The sequence below is a fragment of the Pan paniscus genome, chromosome 8 (genome assembly GCF_029289425.2).
Source record: "Pan paniscus chromosome 8, NHGRI_mPanPan1-v2.0_pri, whole genome shotgun sequence".
In the NCBI taxonomy this organism is placed as follows: domain Eukaryota; kingdom Metazoa; phylum Chordata; class Mammalia; order Primates; family Hominidae; genus Pan; species Pan paniscus.
This window is the reverse complement of record NC_073257.2, coordinates 86,757,245-86,783,488: the sequence shown is the minus strand read 5'-3', so window position 1 is coordinate 86,783,488 and position 26,244 is coordinate 86,757,245. Positions and strand designations below refer to the sequence as shown.

Here is a 26,244-nt window from a genome sequence, read left to right as displayed (position 1 = left end):
CAAAAAAAATTAGCCAGGTGAGGTGATGTATACCTGTAATCCTAGCTTCTGGGGAGGTTGAGGTGGGAGGATTGCTTTAACCCAGGGGGCGGAGGTTGCAGTGAGCCGAGATCGCGCCACTGCACACTCCAGCCTGGGTGACAGAGCGAGACTCCGTCTCAAAAAACAAAACAAAATACAACAACAACAAAAAAACACTGTGAATTTCTTTCCCCTGCCCAAAACACTCTTAGTACTTAAAAAAAAAAAAAAAACTCAACAAAATAAATCTGTAGAGCAATGTTAAATTAAAAATCGATAAACCTGAGGCCATTTCGAAAGAAAGCTTTTTTTCTTTAGACAGGGTCTCACTCTGTCACCCAGGCTGGAGTATGCACAATCATAGCTCACTGCAGCCTCAAACTCCCTGGATCAAGTGATCCTCCCACCTCAGCCTCCTGATTAGCTGGGACTACAGGTGCGCATCACTGTGCTGGGATAATTTTTTACTATTTATTTTTTAGTAGAGATGAGGTCTCGCTATGTTTCTCAGGCTGGTCTTGAACTCCTGAGCTCAAGGGATCCTTCTGCCTTAGCCTCCCAAAATGCTGGGATTACAGGCAAGAAGCCAAGAAAGCTTTTTTTTTTGATTACCCTGTGTGCCAAATTCTCAAAGTAGTGAGAGCCAAGTCTCCAAAAAGCTTATATATATATGCTATGAGAGCCTAAGGTCTAAATGCTTTAACAGATCCCTGAATAGTCAACTGCAAAAATACTGTTTATTTGATCATAACAAATAGCAATGTAGATCCTTCATAGTAATCATGTAATGATCTCTAATTTATGGTAGAAATAAAATGATAAATCTTACTACAAGAAACAGAAAACCAAGGCCATGGATTATGTTCCACAATTTATGGGAATATTCAGATTAACCAGCAGTATAGACAGAAATATGAACCTTGCTAGGGATCCATATAACTGTTGCAGGAAACTACCCTTGTTCTCTAGGCCTCCACTCATTGTTCCACATCCAATCTTCCTTAAGCCCTAGATACCCTCTAGATATTTAAACAACATCAGGAGGGAATAAGGTAATTTTAAAATAATTCCTTCATTAAAATGCAAGCCACTGAAGGAAAAATGTTCCATAGAAAATTCAGTCACAAATATTTATTTAAATGTTCACAAAAGTCACTTTTAATCATATACATCCTATAAATTTACTCTTGGGCCAGGCGCAGTGGCTCATGCCTGTAATCCCAGCACTTTGGGAGGCTGAGGCAGGTGGATCACTTGAGGTCAAGAGTTGAAGACCAGTTGGTAAACATGGTAAAACCCCATCTCCGCTAAAAATACAAAAAATTAGCCAGGCATGGTGGCACACACCTGTAGTTCCAGCTACTTGGAAGAGGCTGAGGCAGGAGAATCGCTTGAACTCAGGAGGTGGAGGTTGCAGTGGGCTGAGATCGTGCCACTGCACTCCAGCCTGGGGACAGAGCAAGACTCCTCCAAAAAAAAAAAAAAAAAAATTTAGACTCTTTAGTGAAGACATATTTCTACTGTTCTAAATTTCAGGTGATTCTACCATTGATTTCTGGACCCTTAAACCATGACTATCTCCTGGAAGTGGACACAAGTTTTTAATGTTAACTGCTGCTTCTATGTGGATTTAAAATGGGGTGAATATGATTTTCTTTAAAATATTATTTTAAACACCTATTTCAAACATCTATTTCTAGAGTCTATTACCAGAATTTCTAGAATTTAGTATCAGCTACAGTATCTTCCTAATTTATTATCAACTACACTAGTTGATTTATTTATTTAGTATCAACTACACTATCTCCTAATTTAGTATCAACTACACTAGTTGATTTATTTATTTAGTATCAACTACACATTTTATTAATGAGTTACCCTTTTTCTTTAAATAAAAAAATGCTTAATAAAATCCCATCTAGTGGTAATTCTTTTAGCAAACACTATAGTATAAACTTTCTCCATGACTGAATTCATTAGCCTTTTGCATTAGTCTTTATTTACCGTCTTTAAACCAAGCCAATCTGTATTAATTTTCTAAGGCATTTCCCTAGTGCTTTTACCATAATTTTTCTCTACAATTTTTCTAACCCTATCACATTTGTCTCACTATAACCCCATGGGATTGTTCATCACTAATACTTTTTAGAGGGATTATTGCAGCTTTTATTCTTTAGCATTTAATTAAAAAAAGGATTTTCATCTTTAGTATTTGTTGATCCCTCTGAAACAGGGCTTTATAAACAAATGGAAGTGTGATTCCTTTCTTTTATGGAATTATGGTAAACTGACCACAAAATGTTTCTCAGTCCAAAGGATGTCTTCTCTCTATATATATATACTTTAAGCACTTAATAATGTATTGCCCAGCATAGCATTTAAATCCCATCACAATTACCATTTCAGAGATGGTTGCCCCATATCTCCCTTCTGCCATTTCTTGTAACAAATCATATGAAGGACTCTGCCTTTTGCTTTTATTATCTCATTAACTTTGAATACCTTTGTAATCTCAACTTGCCAAAATTGTAAGGATTCCTCAAGGCCTAGTTCATACATCACTTGCTTCGAAAAGCTTTCCCCAACTTCTTGTTCCATTTGTTCTATAAAAATTAGTTCATGAAAATAATATCATTTTTCACATCATATTATTTAAGTATGTCTCTTCTAGATTTCAAGAAAAGGAGTTTTTGTTTTGTTCATCTTTATAACCACAATTCTTGACATACAGTAGGCACTCAATAAAACCATAATGAATTGAATTTATTTGTGCTGTTACATTACTGCATTATCTATAAGTATCTTGCCTCTCCAACTTGTCCTGCTTGAGATTAGAGGTTCTCATGTTTTTTTTAAGTTCTATATTACCTGGCATATACTTAGCACATGATCAAGAATCTTTTCACTGGAAGAAATGTTAGAAATAAACACAGCCAAAAACCTCAACCAATACACAAATTCATTTTACCAAATATTTTTGTTTAAATATCTATAATGATTAGTGTGACCATATGGGCTGGTTTGCCCAGAACTGTCCTAGTATTATTAATAGCACCCCGCTCTTTCACTCTCAAAAGCATCTGAGTTTTTCTAATAAGTTATATGGTCATCCTAATAACGAAAAAACTGCTTACTTCCTCACAAGTACTGACAGCTAAACAGCTCTATTATTGTACTTTTTGCATACTAAACCATGTGAATTACTTACAAAAACACCTGTTTTATAAACGGCCCCTTTATTATGGTAAGGGGTGGAGTTCTAGGACTAGAGGAAATAATTAAGTATAAGCAAAATTTACCATGATAAATAAATTGAATAGATGGCTAAGTGCCAAATTATTAACAAAAGAATTTGGATATTTTCTTGAGATTTTAGAATTGTTTATTAAACCAGAAAGGCTTTAAAAACACAGAAAGGTTTAAAAACACAAAAATTTAAAATTTAAAATAGCTTAACAACAGCAGAGAAAAGCTAAACAAATTTTCTGGGCCAAGGCTCAGCAAAGTTGGGGTGGAACCTTAGAAATGATGGCTTCTATTGGGATACTAAAAAAAAAAAAAATCAATGAATCAAAAATGATGTGAGTTCTAGAGCAGTTGAAATAGGATAAGCCAGCTTGGTTAAGACTTAAAAGAAATAAGGCAATAGTTAACTATCCATTTAAATACAGTTTTTAATATTTCACGTGTAACCAGTTTATTCCTTTTAAACAAGGAAAATTTTAGCCATTCAATTATCTGAATCAGACTTTTCAGCTATACTTCCAAAGATTTTTATCTGAGCCAAAAGCTTGCATGCAGTGTTTCAGCCAAAAGAAAATTTTGCCGCCAAGTTGTAATGCTCTGAAAAATGAATTTTAGAGTCTAATTGAATTTCTGAAAGAAATACTCACTGGTACAAACAATAATTATTCTGAAAAACATTTGGTAATATACCTCTTTAATTAAATATCTATTTGTATTACATTTTCAAGAGCTTTTGATTATAGAAATTGATTAGAGTTATAAACCAAAATGAATAAATTTTCTAAGAACCATTTAGACTAATGTGTGTGTATATATATATATATGCCTAGAATACATATATATTATGTATATATGTGTATATATATAAATAAAATCTATAAATGTGTAGGTAAATGTCACTATCATCTAGATATCCATTCCTGCATACAAAATGCATTTACAAGATATGCACGCACAATTCTACACCAGAAAGTTTTCCAGCTCTAACAAATTCTAACTAAAGAGAAGTCTTAGAATTGGAGCATATTTGGCAAAAGCTTTGAGAAACACAGTTAAGCAAGTACGGACTAGATCATATATGGACATTTTCTTGGGTCAAAGGGCCTCTGGATGTAGTTTAGTAGGATAAAGATGCTTTATCCTACTAAAGCCTATTGGTGTTGACCTTATGATTAAGTGTAAAGAGGAATCAGCCAGTGATCCTTTAAATATATAAATTTTGAGGGATACTGTAAGACAGGGCTTTTCTAATCTTGATGCAATTAATAATTTGGGCCAGATAATTCTTTATTGTGGATTGGCTGTCTTGTGCATTATAGGATATATAGCAGCATCCCTGGCTTTTACCCACAAAATGCCAGTGGAAGACCCAACTCTTCCATACCAGCCAGTTGTCATAACTGAAAGGAAGGGGGAAAGTTGTTTCTGGTTGAAAACCACAGATGTAAGCCAATGAGTTAACATGGTATGGAACAGATTGGACTAGTCTGGGATTCAAGAAGCTGGGTTCTTTTTTTGTTTTTTGTTTTTTGTTTTGAGACGGAGTTTCACTCTTGTTGTCCAGGCTAGAGTGCAACAGTGTGATCTCGGCTCACCGCAACCTCCGCCTCCCGGGTTCTAACGATTCTCCTGCCTCAGCCTCCCGAGTAGCTGGGATTACAGGCATGCGCCACCACACCTGGCTTATTTTGTATTTTTAGTAGAGACAGGGTTTCTCCAGGTTGGTCAGGCTGGTCTTGAATTCCCGACCTTAGGTGACCCTCCCGCCTTGGCCTCCCAAAGTGCTAGGATTACAGGCATGAGCCACCGCACCAGGCCGAGGCTGGGTTCTAATCTAGCTGCTTCTGTTTCTAATTCTGAGACCTTGGGAAAGTGACCTAATCCAGCAGTTCCCAAAGTGCGGTATGAAGAACAGTATTCCTAAGTCACATTCCTAAAAACAGTATTCCTTAATACACAGATAAGCCCACTTAACTTTCTCGGGCTATGTATTTTTCTATTTAATAATAAAAAAATGTATTCAATAGGGACCTATTGGTTAGGCTCTAATGCCATAGCTTGTAGTAAACCAATTCCCAGACCACAAAAAGGCAGAAAAGCTTAATTTTTTTTTTTTTTAAATAAAGAAGGGATGAGAGAGCTGACAAGGTAGTCAAAATTTGACAAGAGAAGGTCTCAGAGAGAAGAGGATCTTAAAGAGCTAAACTGACATTCAAAAAGTCGTTTTCTCCCTAGGGTATTTGCAAATTCCTGTGTCGGGTAAGAGGCTGAGAATCTGGGCAATGGACTACTACTAAGAGGCAGAGAAGCCAACATAACTTTTTGCAATCTCTAGTGGGTGGTAAGACAAAAATTCGAGTTTGGGACTGTCAAGACAGACAGAACTGAGGGTCGTGATCCTGAAGAGGAGGGGAAAACAATAAAGTAGGCCTGAAACTCAGGAGAGGAAATACTCTACTCAAGGTATTTGCCACACTTGTCAGGAAGCAGGACAAGAGGCCAAGACACCAAGTATAAGGCATCCATAAGGCAGAGTGGTGATTGTGCTAGTTGTATGGTACACAAAACAGATAAAATTTGGAGTTCAGAACCCATTAATGAGTAGGGATCTCATAAAAACACCAGGATTTCAGTTGAGATTCCAGGAGGGCCATGGTATAGAAGTGGAAGCAAATGAGAGGTAGACTGGGTCTTACAAAAACTATAACCCAACCTTGAGGTGGCTTAGTCCTAGATCTAATTGGACTCTACACTAACAGAAGCTCTATAATTTATTATGGACAATGTTTAACATTTGATAAAAAATTATCAGGCAAACCAAGAAACAAGCCCCAAAAGGAAATACAAACCAAACTGAACAAAAACAAAAAAACAGACCTATATACTACCCAAAGTGATCTGCCAATTCAATACAACCCTTATCAAAATACGAATGACATTCTTCACAGAAATAGAAAAAATATTCTAAAATTTCTATGGAATCAGAAAAGACCCTAAATGGTAAAAAACATCCTGAGCAAGAAGAACAAAGCTGGAGGTATCATACTATCAGACTTCAAAATATATGACAAAGCTATAGTAACCAAAACAGCATGTTATTGGCATAAAAACAGACACAAAGACCAATGGAACAGAATAGAGAACTCAGAAATTAATCCACGTATCTACAGTCAACTGATTTTTGACAAAAGCACCAAGAATAGTCACTGGAGAAAGCACAGTTTCTTCAATAAATGATGCTGGGAAAACTAAATATGCATCTAGTCATATGCATAAGAATGGAACTAGACTCCTAGCTCTCACCCTCTGTAAAAATCAACTCAAAATGGATTAAATGTAAGACCCAAAACAATAAAACTACTAGAAGGAAACATAAGGGAAACACTTCAAGACATTGGTCTGGGAAAATGTTTTATGAGTACAACCTTTTATAAGCACAGGCAACAAAAGCAAAAATAAACAAATGGGATTATGTCAAACTGAAAAGCTTCTGTATAGCAAAGGAAACAATCAACAGAGTGAAAAGACAACCTATGGAATAGAAAAAAATACATACAACCTACTCATCTAATCAGATAGGGAATTAATATCCAGAATATACAAGGAACTTAAACATCTCAACAGTAAAAAAACAAACAAACAAATAAAAACAAAAAACTCTACTGTGTTTAAAAAAAGGGCAAATGACCTGAACAGGCATTTCTCAAAAGAAGATATATAAATGGCCAAAAAAATGGGAAAAAAGCTCATTATCACTAATCATCAGGAAAATGCAAATCAAAACCAGTGAGGTATCATCTCACTCCAGTAAGAATGGCTATCATTAAAAAGAGAGAAAAAAAAGCAAATGCTGGTGAGGATGCAGAGAAAAGAAACAAACAGAACTACCATATGATCCAGCAATCCCAATATTGGGTATTTCTCCAAAGGAAAGGAAATTAGTACGTTAAAGAGACATTTGCACCCCCATGTTTACTACAGCATTATTCACTATAGCCAAGACATGAAATCAACCCAAATGTCCAACAACAGATAAATGGATAAAGAAAGTGTGGTATATATACATGATCGAATACTACTTATCTATAAAGAAGAATGAAATACTGTCATTCACCATAACATGGATGGAACTGTAAGACATTATGTTACATGAAATAAGCCAGGAACACAAAATTAAACAGTATGTATTCTCACTCGTACGTGGAAGCTAAAAAAAGTTGATCTCACAGAAGTAAAAAGTAGAACAGAGGATATTAGAGGCTGGGAAGGGTAAGCAGAAGGAGGCAATAGGGAGAGATTTTTAAAAGTATACAAAATTAGAGCTAGATAGGAGGAATAAATTCTAGTGTTCTACAGCACTGTAGGATAACTACAGTTAACAATAATATATTACATAGTTTCAAATAGTGAGAAGGAGGATATTGAATGTTCCCAATACAAAGAAATGATAAATGTTTGAGATGATGGATATGCTAATTGCTCTGCTTTGATCACCATACATTATATGTATCAAAACATCACGATGGGCAGGGTGTCGTGGCTCATGCCCATAATCCCAGCAATTTGAGAGGCCAAGGTGAGAGGATCGTTTAAGCTCAGGAGTTTGAGACCAGCCTGGGCAACACAGCGAGACCTCATCTCTAATAAAAATAAAAAAAATTAGCCAGGTGTGGTGGCATGTGCCTGTAGTCCCAGCTACTCAGGAGGCCGAGTTGGGAAAATCTCTTGAGCCTGGAAGATACAGGTTGCAGTGAGCTGTGATCACGCCACTGGACTCTGGCCTTCTGGCCTCGGTGACAGAGCAAGACCCTCTCTTAAAACACCAAACCCATCACTATGTACCCCATAAATATTTGCAATTATTATGTGGAAATTAAAAAAAATCTTTAAAAACCAGACCTACAAATGACTGAGATATTGTAGTTTTCAGACACAGAATTTATTACTACTATGATTAATATGTTAGAAAAAAATAGATGACAAGGTAGAGGATTATACTATAGAACTAGGATGAATAAGAAATAATCAGATACTTTAGAAAATAAAAAAGGGACTATTGAAATAAAGTATCCACTAGATTTTTTTTTTTTTTTTTGAGACAGAGACTTGCTCTGTCTCCCAGGCTCGTGTGCAGTGGTGCAATCTTGGCTCACTGCAACCTCTGCCTCCTGGGTTCAAGCAATTCTCCTGCCTCAGTCTCCCGAGTAGCTGGGAGTACAGGCACCTGCCACCATGCCCAGGTAATTTTTCTATTTTTGGTAGAGTCAGGGTTTCACCATGTTGGCCAGGCTGGTCTTGAACTCCTGGCCTCAAGTGATCTGCCTGCCTTGGCCTCCCAAAGTGCTGGGATTACAGGCATGAGCCACTGGACCCAGCCTCACTGGATGTTTTGAAATGCAGATGGGACAAAGCAGAAGAGAGAATCAGGGAACTAAATGCCAGGTCAGTGCAAAATATACAGCCTGAAGCTCGGGGAGGAAAAGGGGTAAAACACACACACACACACACACACACACACACACACAAAGAGCATAAAAGGCATATGGGATACAATGAAAAGACCTAGTATATGTATAACTAGATTCCCAAGTATAAACAGTTCTAGTATCTAAAGAGATAATGGCTGAGAATTTTCCAAATCTGATGAAAGTCATCAATCACAGATTCAAGAAGCACTAAAAATCCAAGCAGGATAAATAAAAGGAAAACCAGAACCAAGGATAAAGTTAAAGTTTGACAAATTCTAAAAAGCAGCTAGAGAAAATAAAAATATTATATATCAAAGAGCAGAATAAGAGCAACAGCTGACTTCTCAACAAAAATAAGAGAATCCAAAAGATAATGGAAAGCCATTTATAAAGAACTCAAAAAGTATAACTCCCAACATAGAGAACTATACACATTGAAAGGCAAAAGGAAACTTTCAGACAAACAAAAACTGAGAATTCAGGCTGGGCACGATGGCTCACGCCTGTAATCCCAGCACTTTCGGAGGCCGAGGCGGGCGGATCACTTGAAGTCAGGAGTTAGTGACCAGCCTGGCCAACATGGCAAAACTGTCTCTAATAAAAACACAAAAACTAGCTGGTTATGATGGCGCATGCCTGTAATCCCAGCTACTCAGGAGGCTGAGGCATGAGAATTACTTGAAACTGGAAGGTGGAGGCTGCAGTGAGCTGAGATCACACCACTGCACTCCAGTCTGGGCAACAGGGCAAGACCGAGAAGCTAAATGAGAAGAAAAAGAAAAAAATACTTGATCAATCCAAAAACAGCAGGAAAGGAGAGAAAAAAGAAGATACACATGTGAGACAGAACAAAGAGTAAGATGTAAGATATGAACACAAATACATTAGTAACTTATATTAAATATAAACAGGCCGATTAAAATATGAAGATTGTCAGAATTAATTAAAAAACAACAAAAGTCATATCATAAGAACACAGAAAGGTTGAAAATAAAGGAATGAAAAAAGATATCATGTAAACACTAACCAATAGAAAGCTGGCATAGATATTAAGGCAAGATGCATCATTAGAGATTAAGAAGGACATTTCATAAGGTAAAAGGTTCAATGCATCAGGAAGATGTGAGAATTATAAATTTATATACACTTAGTTAAGATAGCTTTAAAATACATAAAGCAAGGCTGGCATGGGGGCTCACACCTGTAATCCCCGCACTATGGGAGCCCAAGGTGGGTGAATTGCTTGAGCCCAGGAGTTCAAGATGAGCCTGGGCAAGACAGTGAGACCTCGTCTCTTCAAAAAATTTTAAAAATTAGCGTGGTGGTACGTGCCTGTAATCCTAGCTACTTGGGAGGCTGAAGTGGGAGGACTGCTTGAGCCCAGGAGGTGGAGGCTGCAGTGAGCCTGGAGAGCACCACTGCACTCCAGCCTGGGTGACAAGACGAGACCCTCTCTCAAAAAAACAAACAGAAAACAAAATAACATCACATCAAATCCAATAAGACATTAAAAAGATATGTCAATGTTGGCATTATTCCAAGAATGCAAAGGTGAAATATCTTTCCATAATCAATCTGTAATTCACACATTAAAAGAAAAAAGGGAAAAAAATCATATAGTAATTTTACATTCAAAAACATTATCTGATGAAGTACAACAACTATTCATGATTTTTAAAAAATCTCTTAAGAACAAAACAAAAACTCTTAGCAAACTATTAATGGAAAGAAATTTCCTTTATCTGATAGAGTATCTACAAAGAGACTATAGCAAACATTATCCTTTTTGATAAAATATTGAAGGTTTTTCAACTGATATCGGGAATAAGACAAAGGTGCTCACTATAACCATTTCAATTTACTTGTATTCTACATGTCTTACTGTGCTAACTAGTGTAGTAAGAAAAAAAGTACTGTATGAGAATTGGAAAAGCAGAAATGCAATTATTTTTATTCACAGATGGTATAATTATATGCATAGAAAATCCAAAATAATTATCTGATATGTTATTGCAGTTAATATGTGAAAAAGATCATTATTTAGAAATCTATATACCAGTAAAAAACAAATAGAAACAGAAACCTAAAAGGATGCCATTTAAAAATAGATAGCATCGAAAACCTAAGAATCTTACAAAAGATACATATACAAGACCTTTACACTGAAAAGAAAAAAACATCCTGAGAAAAATTAAAGACTGCATAAATAGAGGAAAATATGGATTGGAAGACAAAATACTGTAAAGAAATAAGTTTTCTCCAAATTGACTTGCAGATTCAATATAATCTGAAAAAATTCTAGTAAGGAATTTTTAAAAAATTCCTTTGTTGACAATTAACAGGCCAGTTCTAGAATTTAAGTAGAAACGCAAAGAGCCAAGAAAAGCCAGGATAATCTTGAAGAACAAACTCAGAAGACTGACATTGCCAGATAAAAAGACTGATTATAAACCTAAGTTATCATGAGAGTGTGCAATTGGTAAAGGATAGAGAATGAGGACAATGAAATAGCCTAAAAAAAGACTCACCCATATAAGGTCATCTGAAACATGACAAAGGTGTCAATGTAATGCAGTTAGGGAAAGGATATTCCTGTCAATGAATGATGCCAGGTCAATTGGTTATTCATATGGGCAAAATAAATGAATCATTCTCCCTATCCTACACCTTATATATATATAAATTAATCTTAGATGAATTGTGCTAGTTGAAAAAAGTAAAAGAATAGAAGTTTTAGAAAAAAACAACAGACGAGTATCTTCACAAGTTTGAGATCTGCCATGATTTTCTTTAAAGGAATATAAGAAGCATTAATCATAAGGGGAAAACATTATGAATTGCACTATATTAAAATCAAGAACTTTTGTTTATCAAAAGATACCATGAAGAGAGTGAAAAGGCAAGCCACAGAGTAGCAGGAGATATCTACAATACATTTATCTAACAAAAGACTGGCATACAGGCTGTAAAAAGAATTCTAAATCAATAAGACAACTCAATATGGGCAAAAGACCCCAACAACAATACAATCAAAGATGATATCCAAATGCCAGTAAGCAAGGCCAGGCACGATGGCTCACGCCTGTAATCTCAGCACTTTGGGAGGCCGAGGCAGGTGGATCACTTGAGGTCAGGAGTTCAAGACCAGCCTGGCCAACATGGTGAAACCCCGTCTCTACTAAAAATAAAAAAATGAGCCAGGCGTGATGGTGGGCACCTGTAGTCCCAACTACTAGGGAGGCTGAGGCAAGGGAATCGCTTGAACCCAGGAGGTGGAGATTGCAGTGAGCCGAGATCCCGCCACTGCACTCCAGCCTGGGCGACAGAGTGAGGCTCCATCTCAAAAAAACAAAACAAAACAAAACTACACACAAAAAAACAAATACCAGTAAGCAGATGAAAAGGAGCTCCATCTCACTACACATCAGAAAAATTCCAATCAAAATCATTATGAGGTCTATTACATACTCACCAGAATGGCTAAAATTAAAAAGATGGATAGTAGCAAATATTGGTAGAGATGTGGAACAATTAGTGCCATCTCATAAAATTGGGGGAGTTTATATTGGTACCATCCTTGCAAATCCGGAACTGAAAAATGTAACTCTTTGGTATCATAACTATGGTGGTGGTTACATGATCTTATGTGTTTGTCAAAACCCACAGAACTTGACACTACAAAAAGTGAATTTTATTGAGAAAATAAAACCCCAATTAGGATGTGAAAAGAAACGAAAATGGAATACTCTTAACAAGTGACCCTACCTGTATTACAAATGAATAATGTAACCATAATGAGCGGATGAAATAAAAGAGCTAATTTACTTTGGATAACTATATATTGACTGGACACTATTGGGCTACAGAAAAAAAGAACTGTAAGCAAATATTATACTCTAAAGGGTAAATCTCCTTCTCATACAAGGGTATGGGCGAGCAATTCAAAACTACTTTAGGATAAAACAAATAAGTAAATACATTTTAGATAATGAGAGCCAGAATTTTCAATGTCAAAGGAAGAAGTTGTAAAAAAGGAAGAATGAAGGCTAGAATGAACCTTGTGCTGCTGGACTGAAATAAAATTTATCAGTATGACTTCATGTTTTAAAAATATATAAACATATAGATACAGAAATAAATATAGATGAGTGAGTATACATAGGTTATTATACATACATATATTGCCAAGTTCTGTTTGCTAAGAGGGCCTAGAACCAAAGACACTCAAGGAACAAAGAGCATATCTAGAGCACAGTTACAGGTTTCTAAAAACCATTCTTCAATAAAGGGAACCAGGGTTCCTTGGAGAAATAGTTGATTACAGGACTGAAGTGGAGAAAATACAACGTGAGCCCGGGGGATCTTATGTTGTCAAAAAGTAAGAAAGTGCACAAAAATGGATGGAGATAGAGCAGACAAAAGTCTACATACTGAGTGGTTCCATTTCAAAAACAGGCAAAGCTAACTGTCAGTAGTAGAAGCTAAGACAATGGTTACCTTCAGTGGGGATAAAGATTAGGAGGGGGCACAAGGAGAAGCTTCTTAAGTGCTATAAGTATTGTATTTCCTGATCTGGTTATAGCTACACAGGTCCATCCACTTAATGAAAAGTTGTATCAATTTTGTATGCGCATTATACTTCAATACAAACTGTACAAGGTGGTCTATAGTCTGCGGTGGTTGTTACATGTTATTTAGTAACATATTTGTGGATTTTACTATATGTAATCTATATCTCAACAAATCTGACTTAAACATCCCTCCAGAAATCAGTGCTATAATAGGGGTTATATCTGCTTAGGATAGGTTGCCTCTTATTTTGCCTTCTAGCAGGATCCTTTTCAATAAAAAGGTGGGAGTTGAAAGAAGTCTCATTTCTTCAGGCTTGAGATCACTGAACTAAATGAACCACATCCCAAAGATACTACTTTGTCAAAAATGTGACAGGTTCACATGTTATTCTAAATTATTTTTGACCAATTAATTAAAGGAGTTTATCTTTTGTGATTACAATAATCTAAAAATGGAACATGAGCTAATAACTTAGTAACTTACATTCATAGGTGAGAAATATATTTTCTCTAAGATCTTACCTGGTAAGAACTTTTTTCTATGAATGCCATACAAGACATTTTAAAAGAATGCCACTTAGTTTATTCTATCTTTACCATCACCAATCTAAGCCAACAAGATTATCATTTAAAATTGATTTGGCTGTAGTAGAGACATTTTCAAAATGATTTATATTAATATTTTGAGTTGGGATCATGTGCTGACATTATTCTTCCAATGCTGAGATTGTTTTCCTTTAGAGTTTGCATTTTCTAACGCACATTTTCTGAACTTTACGTCTACCAGAATTGCAAATCACACTGACCTTTTCTTACAGAGTAATGGGCAGCATTGAGTGTTTTCATAGAACATGAAAACTTAACTAGCAGATGAGGTAACACGTTTCTTTAAGGACTCAGGAACATGAAGACAAGTAACGTCAATAACCCTATTTACTTAAAATAAAATGACAAAGGGCATTGGGATGTAACTATGTTAAATTATAAGCACCTCAAAAGTAGGAGACTATTTAAAGTAAACTGTAGATTGCCTGTAAGTGTGGATGGATTTTGAAGGATCGAAAAAAGAAGCATTTCCCAAGGCCTGAGTTATTGAAGAACTAGACCCTTAGCTGTTAAAAAGTTCTGTTTTCATTTTTCCAGCGGATCACGGAACTTGCAGCATTATTAAATCACCTAATCCAGTGATTCTCAAAGTGACAGGTGGAGGATAGACAGCATTGCTATATCACCAAAGGGAACATTTTCAACCATACATAATCCTACACTCCCCTTGCCCCAGACTGTACTGCCCGCATTCTCAAACATCTCCTTGAAGTTGTATTTTCTAATACTCCTCACAGGGTTGTATCAGATTGAAAGAAAGGTGCTTTTAAGAAGGCAGGGTAGCTGAATAGCCAAAGCAATCCTAAGCAAAAAACGAAGCTAGAGGCATCACATTACCTGACTTCAAACTATACTACTAGGGTATAGTAACCAAAATAGCAATGGTATTGGCACAAAAATAGACACATAGATCAATGGAACAAAATAGAGAACCCAGAAGTAAACCCACAAACCTACAACCAACTGATCTTAAACAAAGTCAACAAAAATAAACAGTGATGAAAGGACACTCAATTCAATAAATGATATTGGGAAAACTGGCTAGCCATATGCAGAATAATGAAATTGGACCCCAACCTCTCACCATATACAAAAATTAACTCAAGATAGATTAAAGACTTACACATAAAACCTCAAACTATAAAAATCCTAGAAAAAACCTAGGAGAAACTATTCTGCACATAGGCCTAGGCAAAGAATTTATGACTAAGACCTCAAAAGCAAATGCAACAAAAATAAAAATTGACCATTGTAACTTAACTAAAGAGTTTCTGCACAACAAAAGTAACTATCAACAAAATAAACAGACAGCCTACAGAATAGGAGAAAATATTTGCTAACTATGCAACCAATAAAGGACTAATATCCAGAATCTATAAGGAACCTAAACAAATTAACAAGAAAAACCCAAATTACTCCATTAAAAAGTAGGCAAGGGACATGAACAAATGCTTCTCAAAATAAGACATACAGCTGGGCATGGTGACTCATGTCTGTAATCTCAGCACTTTGGAAGGCTGAGGCAGGAGAACTGCTTGAGCCTCAAGAAGTGTGAGACCAGCTTGAGCAACATAGCAAGACCCTTTCTCTATAAAATACAAATAAATCAATAAAATTTTTAAAAATGGGAACATACAAGCAGCCAACAAACATATGAAAAATGTTCCACATCACTAATAATCAGAGAAATGCAAATTAAAACCACAATGAGATATCATAATACTAGTTAGCACAGCTATTATTAAAAAGTAAAAAAATTACACATTGGCGAGGATACAGAGAAAAGGAAACACATACTGTTGGTGGGAATGTAAGTTAGTTCGGCCCCTGTGGAAAGCAGTTTGGAACTTTCTCAAAGAACTAAAAACAGGATTACCATTCAATCCAACAACCCCACTACTGGGTATCTACCCAAAGTAAAAGAAATTGTTCTATCAAAAAGATACCTGCATTCTTATGTTTATTACAGCACTATTCATAATGGCAAAGTCATGGAATCAACCTAAGTGTCCATCAACAGCGGATTGGATAAAGAAAGTGTGGTACATATACACCATGTAATACTATGCAGCCATAACAAAGAAGGAAATAATGTCCTTTGCAGCAGCATAGATGCAGCCAGAGGACATTATCCAAAGTGAATTAACCCAGAAACAGAAAACCATATGCTCCACAATCTCACTTATAAGTGGGAGGTAAACAATGGGTATACATGGACATAAAGGGGGAGGCAGGAAGTGGGTGGGGGTGAGTTGAAAAACTACCTATTGGGTATTATATTCACTGTTTGGGTGATGGGTTCAATAGAAGCCCAAATCCCAGCCTTATGTAATATATCCATGTAACAACCCTGAAAAAGTATCACACCCTCCCCCAATTCTAAAATTAAAAAAAAAAAAGGTAGGACTGTATTTACCAAAAACTCACTAGGTGATTTTGATGTGATAGCACCAGTCTTCCAGTTGAAAACATCTGACTTAATATATTTTCTCCCTTTGTGAAAAATTACAATTCAAATAAGAATTCTGAGTGTTCAGAAAAGTCTACAATTTAGGCCAGGTGTGGTGGCTCACACCTATAATCCTAGCATTTTAGGAGGGAGGCCTAGGAAGGCAGATTACTTGAGCTCAGGAGTTTGAGACTAGCATGGGCAACATGGCAAAATCCAGTCTCCACCAAAGAAAAAATACAAAAAAATTAGCTGGGCAGGGTGGTAGGCACCTGTAGTCCCGGCTACTTAGGAGGCTGGGAAGGGAGGATCGCTTGAGCCCGGTTGAGGTTGCAGTGAGCCATGATTGTGTCATTGTACTCCAGCTTGGGTGACAGAGCGAGGCCTGGTCTTAAAACAAACGAAACAGAAAAATCTACAGTTTATTTTTCAGTGGACCTATTTAATTGGAAACACATTATTTCCAATTCAGAACAAAAGTTGTATTGCTTTCTCCAATTTTTGGTGATTTATTTAGTATAGAAACTTGGGGAAGTTTAAACTTTCTATAAAGCACTATATATGTATTTACATACATATATATATTTACTTTTTTACTACCATGCTTAATATAATAAGGTTTTATTGTATGAAGATCTCATTAGTAGTTGCTCTCCAACAGGTAAAGAACACTGTTAGTTTTTCCAGTTTATAAACACAGAAATGATTTCCTTCACCTTACTGCCATGTTATTCAACAGATTCATTCAATATTTATAAAGAGGATCAAAATGGACAGTCATCTTTTCTGCCTTCACCCCCAGCATCTTACTCTTTAGGTTATGTTTAATTTTTTTTAAATTGAAAAATATGCTTAAAAAATAAAAATATACATAAAATGTAACATTTTAAGCATTACTGAATATACAGCTCAGTGCCATTGTACATTCATATTATTGTGCAATTATCACTACCCATCTTTACAACTTTTTCATCCTGCAAAACTGAAACTTTTTACCAATTAAACAATAACTTCCCATTCAGCCCTCCCCCAGCCCCTGGCTAACATCATTCTACTTTGTCTATAAAGCTAACTACTCTAGGTATGTCACATAAATGGAATCACACAGTAATTATCCCATTGTGACTGGCTTACTTCACTTAGCATAATGTCTTCAAGCTTCATCCATGTTGTAGTGCATGTTAGGATTTCCTTCTTTTTTAAAGCTGAATAATATTCCTTTGTATGTATATATCACATTTTATTTATCTGTTCATCTGTTGATGGACACTTTGATTGCTTCTACCTTTTGGTTATTGTGAATAATGCTGCTATGAAGATGGGTGGGCATATATCTGTTTAGGTTCCTGCTTCAATTATTTTGGACATATACTCAGCTGTGGAATTGCCCAGCCTGTTACTCTTAATATTCTTCAGTGCCCAGCACTCCCTTGAAAATTTTTTTGAAACTCAATTAACCTGCAAGGACTGAAACAATGATTGGTATGTGACAGAACCTCTAGGGTAGATGGAAACTCAATCTGAAAGAGGTATGACCCATAAAACAGGGTGAGCGGAAAATACTTTAGATTTACAGGCAATTTAAAGAATTAAATTTATAAAATAAGACAAAGTAGTTTATATATATCATATCTCAAAAGGAGATAGGTCTGTAGAATAAAACTCCAAGGAAACATTTTGATACATTATTGCTAAGTACTGCAAACTTAACAGTGTGATCATTTAAAAATAGGTTTGGGTGGCTGGCAAGATGGCTGAATAGGAACAGCTCCGGTCTGCACCTCCCAGTGAGATCAACGCAGAAAGCGGGTAATTTCTACATTTCCAACTGAGAGTCCTGGCTCATCTCATTGGGACTGATTAGACAGTGGGTGCAGCCCACAAAGGGCGAGCGGAAGCAGGGTGGGGCGTCACCTTACCGGGGAAGTGCAAGGGGTGGAGAACTCCCTCCCCTAGTCAAGGGAAGCCATGAGGGACTGTGCCATGAGAAATGGTGCACTCCAGCCCAGATAACTACACTTTTCCCATGGTCTTCACAACTCGCAGACCAGGAGATTTCTTCGGGTACCTACACCACCAGGGCCCTGGGTTTCAAGCACAAAACTGGGCTGCTGTTTGGGCAGACACCAAGCTAGCTGCAAGAGTTTTTGTTCATACCACAGTGGCGTGTGGAATGCCAGCGAGACAGAACTGTTCACTCCCCTGGAAAGGGGGATAAAGCCAGGGAGCCAAGTGGTCTAGCTCAGCGGATCCTGCCCCGACGGAGCCCAGCAAGCTAAGATCTACTGGCTTGAAATTCTCGCTGCCAGCACAGCAGTCTGAAGTCGACCTGGGATGCTCAAGCTTGGTGGGGGGAGGGGCGACTGCCATTACTGAGGCTTGAGTAGGCGGTTTTCCCCTAACAGTGTAAACAAAGATGCAAACAAAGTTCGCAAAAAAAGTTTGAACTGGGTGGAGCCCACTGCAGCTTGGAAAAGCCACTGTAGCCAGACCGCCTCTCTAGATTCCTCCTCTCTGGGCAGGGCATCTCTGAAAGAAAGGCAGCAGCCCCAGTCAGGGGCTTATAGATAAAACTCCCATCTCTCTGGGACAGAGCACCTGGGGGAAGGAACAGCTGTGGGCACAGCTTCGGCACTTAAACTTTCCTGCCTACCAGCTCTGAAGAGAGCAGCAAATCTCCCAGCACAGTGCTCGAGCTCTCCTAACAGACAGATTGCCTCTGGGTCCCTGACCCCCATGCCTCCTGACTGGGAGATGCCTCCCAGCAAGGGTCGACAGACCCCTCATACAGGAGAGCTCCAGCTGGCATCTGGCGGGTGCCCCTCTGGGACAAAGCTTCCAGAGGAAGGAACAGGCAGTAATCTTTGCTGTTCTGCAGCCTCTGCTGGTGATACCCAGGCAAACAGGGTCTGGAGTGGACCTCCAGAAAACTCCAGCAGACCTGCAGCAGAGGCGTCTGTTAGAAGGAAAACTAACAAACAGAAAGGAATAGCACCAACATCAACAAAAAGGATGTCCACACAAAAACCCCATCTGAAGGTCACCAGCATCAAAGACCAAAGGTAGATAAATCCACGAAGATAAGGAAAAACCAGTGCAAAAAGGCTGAAAATTCCAAAAACCAGAATGCCTCTTCTCCTCCAAAGGATCACAACTCCTCACCAGCAAGGGAACAAAACTGCACAGAGAACTAGTTTGACAAATTGACAGAAGTAGGCTTCAGAAGGTGGGTAATAACAAATTCCGCCGAGCTAAAGGACCATGTTCTAACCCAATGCAAGGAAGCTAAGAACCTTGAAAAAAGGTTAGAGGAATTGCTAACTAGAATAACCAGTTTAGAGAAGAACATAAATGACCTGATGGAGCTGAAAAACACAGAACGAACACTTCGTGAAGCATACACAAATATAATAACCAAATTGATCAAGCAGAAGAAAGCATATCAGAGATTGAAGATCAACTTAATAAAATAAAGCATCAAGACAAGATTAGAGAAAAAAGAATGGAAAGGAATTAACAAACCTCCAAGAAATATGGGACTATATGAAAAGACCAAACCTACATTTGATTGGTGTACCTGAAAGTGATGGGGAGAATGGAACCAAGTTGGAAAACACTCTTCAGAATATTATCCAAGAGAGCTTCCCCAATCTAGCAAGACAGGCCAACATTCAAATTCAGGAAATACAGAGAACACCACAAAGATACTCCTTGAGAAGAGCAACCCCAAAACACATAATTTTCAGATTCACCAAGGTTGAAATGAAGGAAAAAGTATTAAGGGCAGCCAGAGAGAAAGGTTGGGTTACCCACAAAGGGAAGCCCATCAGACTAACAGCTGATCTCTCTGCAGAAACCCTATAAGCCAGAAGAGAGTGAGGGCCAACATTCAACATTCTTAAAGAAAAGAATTTTGAACCCGGAATTTCATATCCAGCCAAACTAAGCTTCATAAGCAAAGGAGAAATAAAATCCTTTAAAGACAAGCAAATGCTGAGAGATTTTGTCACCACCAGGCCTGCCTTACAAGAGCTCCTGAAGGAAGCACTAAATATGGAAAGGAAAAACTGGTACCAGCCACTGCAAAAACATACCAAATTGTAAAGACCATCAAGACTATGAAGAAACCACATCAACTAACGGGCAAAATAACCAGCTAGCATCATAATGACAGGATCAAATTCATGCATAATATATTAACCTTAAATGTAAATGGGCTAAATGCCCCAATTGAAAAACACAGACTGGGGAATTGGATAAAGAGTCAAGGCCCATTGGTGTGCTATATTCAGGAGACTCATCTCATGTGCAAAGACACACGTAGGTTCAAAATAAAGGGATGGAGGAATATTTACAAAGCAAGTGGAAAGCAAAAAAAAAGCAGGGGTTGTAATCCTAGTCTCCGATAAAACAGACTTTAAACCAACAAAGATCAAAAAAGACAAACAAGGGCATTACATAATGGTAAAGGGATCAATTCAACAAGAAGAGCTAACTATCCTAAATATATATGCACCCAATACAGGAGCACCCAGATTCATAAAGCAAGTTCTTAGAGACCTACAAAGAGACCTAGACTCCCACACAATAATAGTGGGAGATTTTAACACCCCACTGTCAATATTAGATCAACGAGACCAAAAATTAACAACGATATTCAGGACTTGAACTCAGCTCTGGCCAAGCAGACCTAACAGACATCTACAGAACTCTCCACCCCAAATCAACAGAATATACATTCTTCTCAGCACCACATCACGCTTATTCTAAAATTGACCACATAATTGGAAGTAAAACACTCCTCAGCACATGCAAAATAATGGAAATCATAACAAACAGTCTCTCAGACCACAGTGCAATCACATTAGAACTCAGGACTAAGAAACTCACTCAGAACCACACAACTGCATGGAAACTGAAAAATCTGCTCCTGAATGACTACTGGGTAAATAATGAAATTAAGGCAGAAATAAATAAGTTCTTTAAAACCAATGAGAACAGAGACCCAACGAATCTCTGGGACACAGCTAAAGCAGTGTTAAGAAGGACATTTATAGCACTAAATGCCCACAGGAGAAAGCGGGAAAGATCTAAAATCGACATCCTAACATCACAATTAAAAGAACTAGAGAAGCAAGAGCAAACACATTCAAAAGCTAGCAGAAGGCAAGAAATAACTAAGATCAGAGCAGAAGTGAAGGAGTTAGACACAAAAAACCCTTCCAAAAATCAATGAATCCAGGAGCTGGTTTTTTGCAAAGATTAACAAAATAGATAGACTGCTAGCTAGACTAATAAAGAAGAAAAGAGAGAAGAATCAAATAGACACAATAAAAAATGATAAAGGGGAGATCACCACTGATCCCACAGAAATATAAACTACCATCAGCGGATACTATAAACATCTCTACGCAAATAAACTAGAAAATCTAGAAGAAATGGATACATTACTGGACACATACACCCTCCCAAGACTAAACCAGGAAGAAGTTGAATCCCTAAATAGACCAATAACAAGTTCTGAAATTGAGGCAGTAATTAATAGCCTATCAACCAAAAAAAGCCCAGGAGCAGACGGATTCACAACTGAATTCTATCAGAGGTACAAAGAGGAGCTGGTACTATTCCTTCTGAAACTATTCCAAACAATAGAAAAAGAGGGACTCCTCTCTAATTTATTTTATGAGGCCAGCATCATCCTGACAGCAAAACCTGGCAGAGACAACAAAAAAAGAAAATTTCAGGCCAATATCCCTGATGAACATTGATGCAAAAGTCCTCAATAAAATTCTGGCAAACTGAATCCAGAAGCACATCAAAAAGCTTATCCATCATGATCAAGTCGGCTTCATCCCTGGGATGCAAGGCTGGTTCAACATATGCAAATTAAGAAACGTAATCCATCACATAAACAGAACCAATAACAAAAGCCACAGGATTACCTCAATAGATGCAGAAAAGGCCTTCGATAAAATTCAACACTCCGTCATGCTAAAAACTCTCAAAAAACTAGGTATTGATGGAACATATCTTAAAATAATAAGAACTATTTATGACAAACCCACAGCCAGTATCACGCTGAATGGGCAAAAGCTGGAAGGATTGCCTTTGAAAACCGGCACAAGACAAGGATGCCCTCTCTCGCCACTCCTATTCAACATGGTATTGGAAGTTCTGACCAGGGCAATCAGGCAAGAGAAAGAAATAAAGGGTATTCAAATAGGAAGAGAGGAAGTCAAATTGTCTCTGTCTGCAGATGACATGACTGTATATTTAGAAAACCCCAGCATCTCAGCCCAAAATCTCCTTAAGCTGATAAGCAACTTCAGCAAAGTCTCAGGATACAAAATCAATGTGCAAAAATCACAAGCATTCCTATACACCAATAATAGACAAACAGAGAGCCAAATCATGAGTGAACTCTCATTCACAATTGCTACAAAGAGAATAAAATACCTAGGAATACAACTTACAAGGGATGTGAAGGACCTCTTCAAGAACTACAAACCATTGCTCAAGGAAATAAGAGAGGACACAAACAAATGGAAAACCATTCCATGCTCACGGATAGGAAGAATATCGTGAAAATGGTCATACTACCCAAAGTAATTTACAGATTCAATGCTTTCCCCATCAAGCTACCATTGACTTTCTTCACAGAATTAGAGAAAATTAAATTTCATATGGAACCAAAAAAGAGCCCGTATAGCCAAGACAATCCTAAGCAAAAAGAACAAAGCTGGAGGCATCATGCTAACCTGACTTCAAACTATACTATAAGCCTACAGTAACCAAAACAGCATGGTACTGGTATGAAAACAGATATATAGATCAATGGAACAGAACAGAGGCCTCAGAAATAATGCCACACATCTACAACTATCTGATCTTTGACAAATCTGACAAAAAACAAGCAATGGGGGAAAAGAATCCCTATTTAATAAATGGTGCTGGGAAAACTGACCAGCCATATAGAGAAAACGGAAACTGGACCCCTTCCTTACACCTTATACAAAAATTAACTCAAGATGGATTAAAGACTTAAAACATAAAACATAAAACCATAAAAACCCTAGAAGAAAACCTAGGCAATACCATTCAGGACATAGGCATGGGCAAAGACTTCATGACTAAAACACCAAAAGTAATGGGAACAAAAGTCAAAACTGACAAATGGGATCTAATTAAACTAAAGAGCTTCTGCACAGCAAATGAAACTATCATCAGAGTGAACGGGCAACCTACAGAATGGGAGAAAATTTTTGCAATCTGTCCATCTGACAAAGGGCTAATATCCAGAATCTACAAAGAACTTAAACAAATTTACAAAAAACGAACAAACAACCACATCAAAAAGTGGGCAAAGGATATGAACAGACACTTCTCAAAAGAAGGTATTTATGCGGCCAACAAACACATGAAAAAAAGCTCATCATCCCTGGTCATTAGAGAAATGCAAATCAAAACCACAATGAGATACCATCTCATGTCAGTTAGAATGGTGATCATTAAAAAGTCATAAAACAACAAATGCTGGTGAGGATGTGGAGGAACAGGAATGCTTTTACACTGTTGGTGGAAGTGTAAATTAGTTCAACCATTGTGGAAAACAGTGTGGCGATTCCTCAAGGATCTAGAACAGGAAATACCATTTGATCCAGCAATCTCATTACTGGGTATATACCCAAAGGATTATAAATCATTCTACTATAAAGACACATACACACATATGTTTATTGCAGCACTATTCACAATAGCAAAGTCAAACCAAATGCCCATCAATGATAGACTGGCTAAAGAAAATGTGGCACATATACACCATGGAATACTATGCAGCCATAACAAGGATGAATTCATGTCCTTTGCAGGGACATGGATGAAGCTGGAAACCATCATTCTCAGCAAACTAACACAGGAACAGAAAACCAAACACTGCATGTTCTCACTCATAAGTGGGAGTTGAACAATGAGAACACACGGACACAAGGAGGGCAACATCACACACCAGGGCCTGTCGGGGGGTGGGGGAGCTCAGGGAGGGATAGCATTAGGAGAAATGCCTAATGTAGATGATGGGTTGATAGGTGCAGGAAACCACCATGGCATGTGTATAACTATGTAACAAACATGCACATTCTGGACATGTATCCCAGAACTTAAAGTATCATTAAAAAAAAATAGGTTTAAGGCACAATGATTCCTAATTAGTCTTTTAATATGTGTGTTAGCACTGCCTTGTGCCATTCTGGAATGTCACTTATGGTAAATTAAGGGACACTTTCCCTCCCTATCTTCCATTAGTATTTTAATGCTAGGAGGTGGGAAAAAGCTGATCCATATTCAAGAGGAAAGGAGGGAAAACAATAACAAATTGGCATCTCTTTTGTGAATTGCCCCACAGGCCAAGCATTTTTATGTTCTTAATCATTATTAAATGGCTTAACATGACACCCAGAGCCTGGCGAATGATTGCATCCTGACATAAGAACGAATTACAAATGAAATGAAAGATCAAGCCGTATTAGAGGACTGCCTCTGGGAAATGAAAATCTTTAATTCTCTTTTATTATTGACATTTATTTGGCTGCAATGAATAACAACATAGCAAAGAGATTCAGCTACGCTTGTGCACTGAATAGCTTATCCCAGGGCTCAAAACTGCATTAACATTTATCATGTTTGCTTTTGTAGCTGACACCACTGAACAGATTCTCTATCCATCTTGTATTTATCATGCATTGCAGATATAGTGCATCCTCTGATTTAAGTTCATTTTCATATGGTAGGAACAGCAAAGATTAGCCAGTGTCTTTCCTCAAATAAATTCCAGCTTGTAAGCATTCCTAAGAATGGCTTAATAGATTTAATAAAGAATAAAATGAGTTCACAAGGAAATACAGTCACAGAATGGGGAGGTTAATTTTCAATTTTGGGAAAACTGCAAATTCACAATAAGGAAGACACTTGTACAGTATGTATATCCAGAATATACAAAGACTTAAAATGAATGTCTCCACAAAGAGCAACCAAAGAATATTTTGTAAATCTGAAGGTAGTACTACAATTCCTATAAGAAGCCTGTATGTTTTTCACTTTTCTAAACTGTCCACTGCTAAGACAGGAATAATCCTTATACTATAGGAAGAAAGCAATTCAGATAGTTTGTATCAGTGCAGGGATATCTTTTCATGGTTTCTTTTCTCTCTTGTACAAATTAACAAGGTGGTTCTTCTTGCCATCACAATAAAAGATTGCTAGTACTTGTGCCTTTGCTTACTTGATCCTCTTTGACTCCATTGCCCTCCGTTCTTTTTTTTTTTTTTTTTTTTTTGGAGACAGGGTCTTGGTCTGTCATCCATGCTGGGGTGCAGTGGAGAGATCATAGCTCAACACAGCCTCTAACTTCTGGGCTCAAGTGATCTTCTTGCATCAGCCTCCCAAGTAGCCAGGACTATGGGCATGTGTCACTACTCTCTCAGCTAATTTTTTTTTTTTTTTCAATTTTTTTTTGTAGAGATGAAGTCTTGCTGTTACCAAGGCTGGTCTCCAACTCCTGGGATCAAGCAATCCTCCCACCTTGACTTCCCAAGGTGCTAGGGTTACAGGTGTGAGCCACTGTGCCCACTTGTCCTCCTTTCTTTTAATCCTTCCTAGAATTTAAGGATTAGCAAGGATATCAATGTATCTTGGGAAAGCCACTCAACATCTCTGAATCTTGTTTGAAATTTTTTTTAAAAAACTTTTCTTTCTTTTTTTAAAGTTTTAATTATGGATAATTTAAAACATATCCACAAGTGGAGATAATAGCATAATGACGCCCCCATATATCCACTGTCTAGCTTCAACAATTAATTCATTACCAGTCTCATTTCATTTATACCCT

The 26,244-nt window shown here is 37.4% G+C and overlaps 1 protein-coding gene across 11 annotated transcripts in view; it reads right to left on the bottom strand.

Annotated features, from left to right (window-relative positions):
- Nucleotides 1-26,244, bottom strand: part of ADK (adenosine kinase) — a 563,972-nt gene that overhangs the window by 81,338 nt on the left and 456,390 nt on the right. For 3 of the 11 annotated variants that reach the window (XM_034930879.3, XM_034930882.3, XM_034930880.3), the window contains one exon: nucleotides 1,953-26,011. The exons of the other annotated variants lie outside the window; for them this stretch is intronic. In XM_034930879.3, the coding sequence (XP_034786770.1) occupies nucleotides 25,791-26,011 (221 nt within the window). In that variant the 3' untranslated portion in view covers nucleotides 1,953-25,790. Of the gene's footprint in view, nucleotides 1-1,952; nucleotides 26,012-26,244 lie in introns of those variants that run through there. 11 annotated transcript variants of the gene reach the window in all.